The following is a 4,575-nucleotide window of genomic DNA, read 5'->3' as shown; positions in this document are numbered from 1 at the left end:
AATATAGTCGAGAGCTCGTGTGGCAGGGAGCACGCGATTTAAGGGGGCGGCGCTGAGTGTAAATCAGTGCATTGTTAATGATGCCCCAAAATAGGCAGTTAAAAAAATTAATTAAAAAAAAATCTCTGGGGTATTTTGAGCTGAAACTTCACAGACACATTCAGGAGACACCTTAGACTTATATTACATCTTGTGAAAAAGCATTCTTGGGCACCTTTAAAATATGCTTAAATACTTAAACACAATATATGTGATTTATTGATATGGATATCAAGTTTGATATCCACCAAGTTTGGTCTGTTCCACCAAGAGACCTGTATATAGTTCCTATAAGAATATCTGAAGGCTATTGATAGTATTAATATAGAATTCATCAAATGCATGCAAATATCTATGGAAGCTTATTTTGCCATGGAATAAAACAATTTTAAAGGCAATTATCTCACAATTCAGACTTTTTTCCTTTCTCCAAAATGCTCTGTGTCACCCTGCTTTCGATGTCAACGCAGCCTCCTTCAGGTTTAGAAGTCTCATCGCTAGTCTTTAAGAGATCTCTCCGCACTTTTCGTCGGCCTGCCCAAACGCAGTTCCTTTGAGTCCAAGTCCAGTGGACCGGCTTTGGGTGCTCCACATCTTCATCTAGTCTCAGTCTTTTAGCTCGTGTAACAGTGGAGGTTGATGGACCGTCCTCCGTTGTTTTTCCTCACAATTGCAAGTTTACATCTCACAATTCTAGCTCGTTTACTCACAATTGCAAGTTATAAAGTACAATTCAGTTTCTATCTCACAGTTATACTTACTTTATAACTTGCAATTGCAATTTCAGTCTATAGTCAGAATTGCATGATATAAACTTGCATTTGCGTATTATAAAGTCAGAATTGTCACAACATGCAATTGTGAGTTTATATCTCTTTTTATAGATAAAAAGTTAAAATTATAAATTTTATTTTTTATTCAGTTGAGGAAACAAGCTTCCATAAATATCAGATAGTTCACAACAGATCAAACACAGTGCATCATATCAGACTTTGAAATTGTTAACCATCTATTTTATAAAGAAAGATACAGTCCAGGTCCCAATGGTTTAAACTTTCAGTTTAAACTTTAATGTGAGTGTTCACATTCATTACATTTACATTATAGAGAGGCAAACATGCCAAAATCATGGGGGAAAAAACAAAATCAAACAAAACCCAATTCAAAAAGGAAATAAATTTGAATTTAAAAAAAATGCAACAAACAAAACCCATGTACGTTGTTATATTCTCAAAACATAAATCACTAAAATATGCTTTTTTTGTTTTTTGCTTAGAAGGTTTGCAAAAAGTAGAAGTAGCTCTACTTCAAAGTATGCAGATTTCAAACAAATTCAACGTTGAAACAAACAAAATCATTATGACATTTCTGTAACATCCTCTGCCCTCCCTAGGATCGTTTCTGCCATCTTAGGCAGGAAGGACTCTAGAAAATGGAAGAAGTCTTGAAAGACACCTGCAGTATCACAGCTGGGGTGAAAACAGAGGACAACCTTGGTGCTTTCATTCCCTCCAACAACTTCTGCATCAACTTTGAACTCCAACAAATCTTGAAGTTTCTCCTCTTTCTCCAAAATGCTCTGTGTCACCCTGCTTTCGATGTCAACGCAGCCTCCTTCAGGTTTAGAAGTCTCATCGCTAGTCTTTAAGAGATCTCTCCGCACTTTTCGTCGGCCCGCCCAAACGCAGTTCCTTTGAGTCCAAGTCCAGTGGACCGGGTTTGGGTGCTCCACATCTTCATCTAGTCTCAGTCTTTTAGCTTGTGTAACAGTGGAGGTTGATGGACCGTCCTCCGTTGTAAGAGGCCTCTTCTTACCAGCTTCACTTTTGGCTTGAGGACCAGTATCTTCTGCACTCTGGTTATTATTCACCTCCATTTCATTTCCATCTCTCTCAGCTTTGTCCTGACTTTGACAAAGGTCTGCAGTTTGAGTCTCCTCTGAGGGTGAACATTTTAAAATTTCTTCAAACACCATCTGCACAGCAGAGCAGACCTTTGCAAACCAAAGACCCCTAAAACCCTTCCCAGCCAATGCCAGTTGGGCACGCAAGTGTTCTGGGAGAACGGCTGCCTTGAAAGGGATGCTGACCTCCATAACCTTCTCAGTCTCGACCTTTGAACGGGGTCCTGCTTCACTTGCCGGTGCAAAGAGCCGCACGAGACCCCAGGATTTACCTTTGGCTGATTTGCGCTGGTACTGCAAACTGCGGCAGTACTTCTCAGCCTCGCAGCATTCTCTCTTGAAGTTCTTTTGCGTTCGTTCGTTAAGGTTCCCGGCCACATTGTGGTTTTGCTCAAATGGATCCAGGACATTCATAGGGCCCAATTTAGGGGTCAGGGAGCGCTTCGGTTTGGGACTAGAGGCCTCTGCAGTGTTTACAGCTTTCTCGTCACTTTGGAGGAAGTCTGTAATAGGCAGCACATGGCCGTCTCGCAGAGACACCACTGATGCAGGGAAATCAAACTTTGAGTAAAAGGTGAAGAATCCAAAAAGCAAAGTGCCTGATGCAAAGGAGATAGGGAAGGTTATAGGGAGAATAACACAGCTGGCTTGCCCATGGACAGCACGTGTGACAAATTACATCATATGCACGGTCTACTGACAGAAGCAAGCAATCTGAGTACTCAAAAACAAAGTTTCACCTGGTAGTGCACAAAAGGGCTGGGCAATATGTAAAAAAAAAAAAAAAATCATTATTCCGTATTGTTCTGAATATAAGATGTTTTTTTTTCTTTCTTAGAAATACATCTGAAAAAATGGGTTCGTCTTACATTCAGCAGCTTCACATTCTGACAAAATAAAACATTTAAAGAGTAAGAAATCAAAAATACTTAATATTCTGGTAGATAAATTATATTTTAACTTTAGAAAAACACTAAATGAGTACAGGAGGGTGGGTCAACATTAACCAAACAATTACCATTTAGATAAATGGCAATAAGACAATCCCACAGGAAATAGGGAAACATTTCCCTATTTATTCTGGGACTGCATTAACCACAGAGGATACACGCACTGCTGCCTTTGCTTACATGCACACCAACGAGGTGATAACTACCATAAAAAGTTTATTAAAAAAAATAGTGTATTGAAATACAGGTTGACAACCAGTTTACAAAATGTTTTAAATATCAGATTATTACCTAAATTAAAAGCATACCCAACAATGCATTCAAACTGTGAGTTGCCATGTTAAATAAAATATTTTAAATTTGTATGGGCTCATACTCTACAATGCTTGTGGTTCAAAAGTCAGATTCAGCATGACTTTTAAACTTTTAACTCCTTTGGCAGTGTAAGATGAGAATACAGAATGCCAGTTAAAAGATAGTTCGCCCAAAAATGAATTTATTCACCCTCATGTCATTCCAAACCTGTATGAATTTCTTTGTTCTGTATAACATAAAGGAATATATTTTGAAGAAAGTTGGTTTCGGTTCCCATTGACTTTCTATATATTGACCAAAAAATGGAAGTCAATGGGAATCGAACGTTCTTCAAAATATCCTTTTTTGTGTTCCACAGAAGAAGGAAACGCATACAGGTTTGGAATGACATGAAGGTGAGTAAATGATCACAGAGTTTTCATTTTTGGGTGGATGATCCCTTTAAAGCCTTTACATCTCTGACGGAAACAATTTAACACATTTACATGACCACACATTTTGTCAGCTTATTCAGCATAAGTGGTTTAAGAACGTGCATATAAACACACTCACTGATAATCATCTGAAATGAGCTAAAAGCATATATGGTACTTACCGAGATCTTCAGTGTTTTTGCTGGGCGGTACACTAAAGGGCTGACTAGGAAATGTACAATCCCATTCCTCAATAACGCACTCTTCTTCCTCACCTACACAAACAAAATACAATCGTTTTTACAATGCACCGCAAAGCTAACGTGAACGATTCTGCATCGATGCATAATAACAAAAGAAACGATTTTTTAAACATCTAATTCAAAAGGCGTATAATACACACTAATATGCTGTTTTATTGAAAATAAATTAGGCTACTCTTATTATATATCAAAAAAAGTTGTAAATATCCTTAGAAAGCACAGCACAGAACATGTATGAATGACGTGCTTGATGTTAAACAGTTATTAAGCGTAATAAGCCACGAAAAAGATCAATGTGTTGAAAATCTGATGTGTAACAACATCTTAGATCAGTGCATTAGGTCTTAATATAATAAACCTGGTGCTGTCTGTGTCATTGATGTTAATCAAGCAACAAAAGACGGAATCACTCACTGCTCTTGAATAAGTAACTTTTGTAGCTTTAATAATATTCAATTTATGTGTAATTAATACACTAAAGACTATGCAGTGATTATTTTTACATTTAATTATTCAGTTTCTTTATTATTTCTTACTTGAGTGCTTCTGTTAATTAGGTTAATTTTGTTTCTTATATTGTATTTGTTCTACTGTTTATATCTGCAATATTGTTTGCATTATTAGCATCTTTGTTCTTATTTGTAATAAAGATAAATTAACAAAAATAACTATTGTTGTTATTAATATAATAA

General features: G+C 36.9%; 1 protein-coding gene across 1 annotated transcript in view; it reads right to left on the bottom strand.

The window, feature by feature from the left end:
• Positions 1-926: 926 nt before the first annotated feature.
• tut1 (terminal uridylyl transferase 1, U6 snRNA-specific) overlaps positions 927-4,575 on the bottom strand; it is a 10,530-nt gene continuing 6,881 nt past the window's right edge. Inside the window, 2 exon segments of the mRNA XM_048170791.1 lie at positions 927-2,541; positions 3,803-3,895. Of these exon segments, the coding sequence (XP_048026748.1) occupies positions 1,397-2,541; positions 3,803-3,895 (1,238 nt within the window). The 3' untranslated portion in view covers positions 927-1,396.

The sequence above is a fragment of the Megalobrama amblycephala genome, linkage group LG20, assembly GCF_018812025.1.
Source record: "Megalobrama amblycephala isolate DHTTF-2021 linkage group LG20, ASM1881202v1, whole genome shotgun sequence".
NCBI classification, from domain to species: Eukaryota; Metazoa; Chordata; class Actinopteri; order Cypriniformes; family Xenocyprididae; genus Megalobrama; species Megalobrama amblycephala.
The sequence above is the reverse complement of the archived record's forward strand: the minus strand, read 5'-3'. Positions and strand labels throughout refer to the sequence as shown.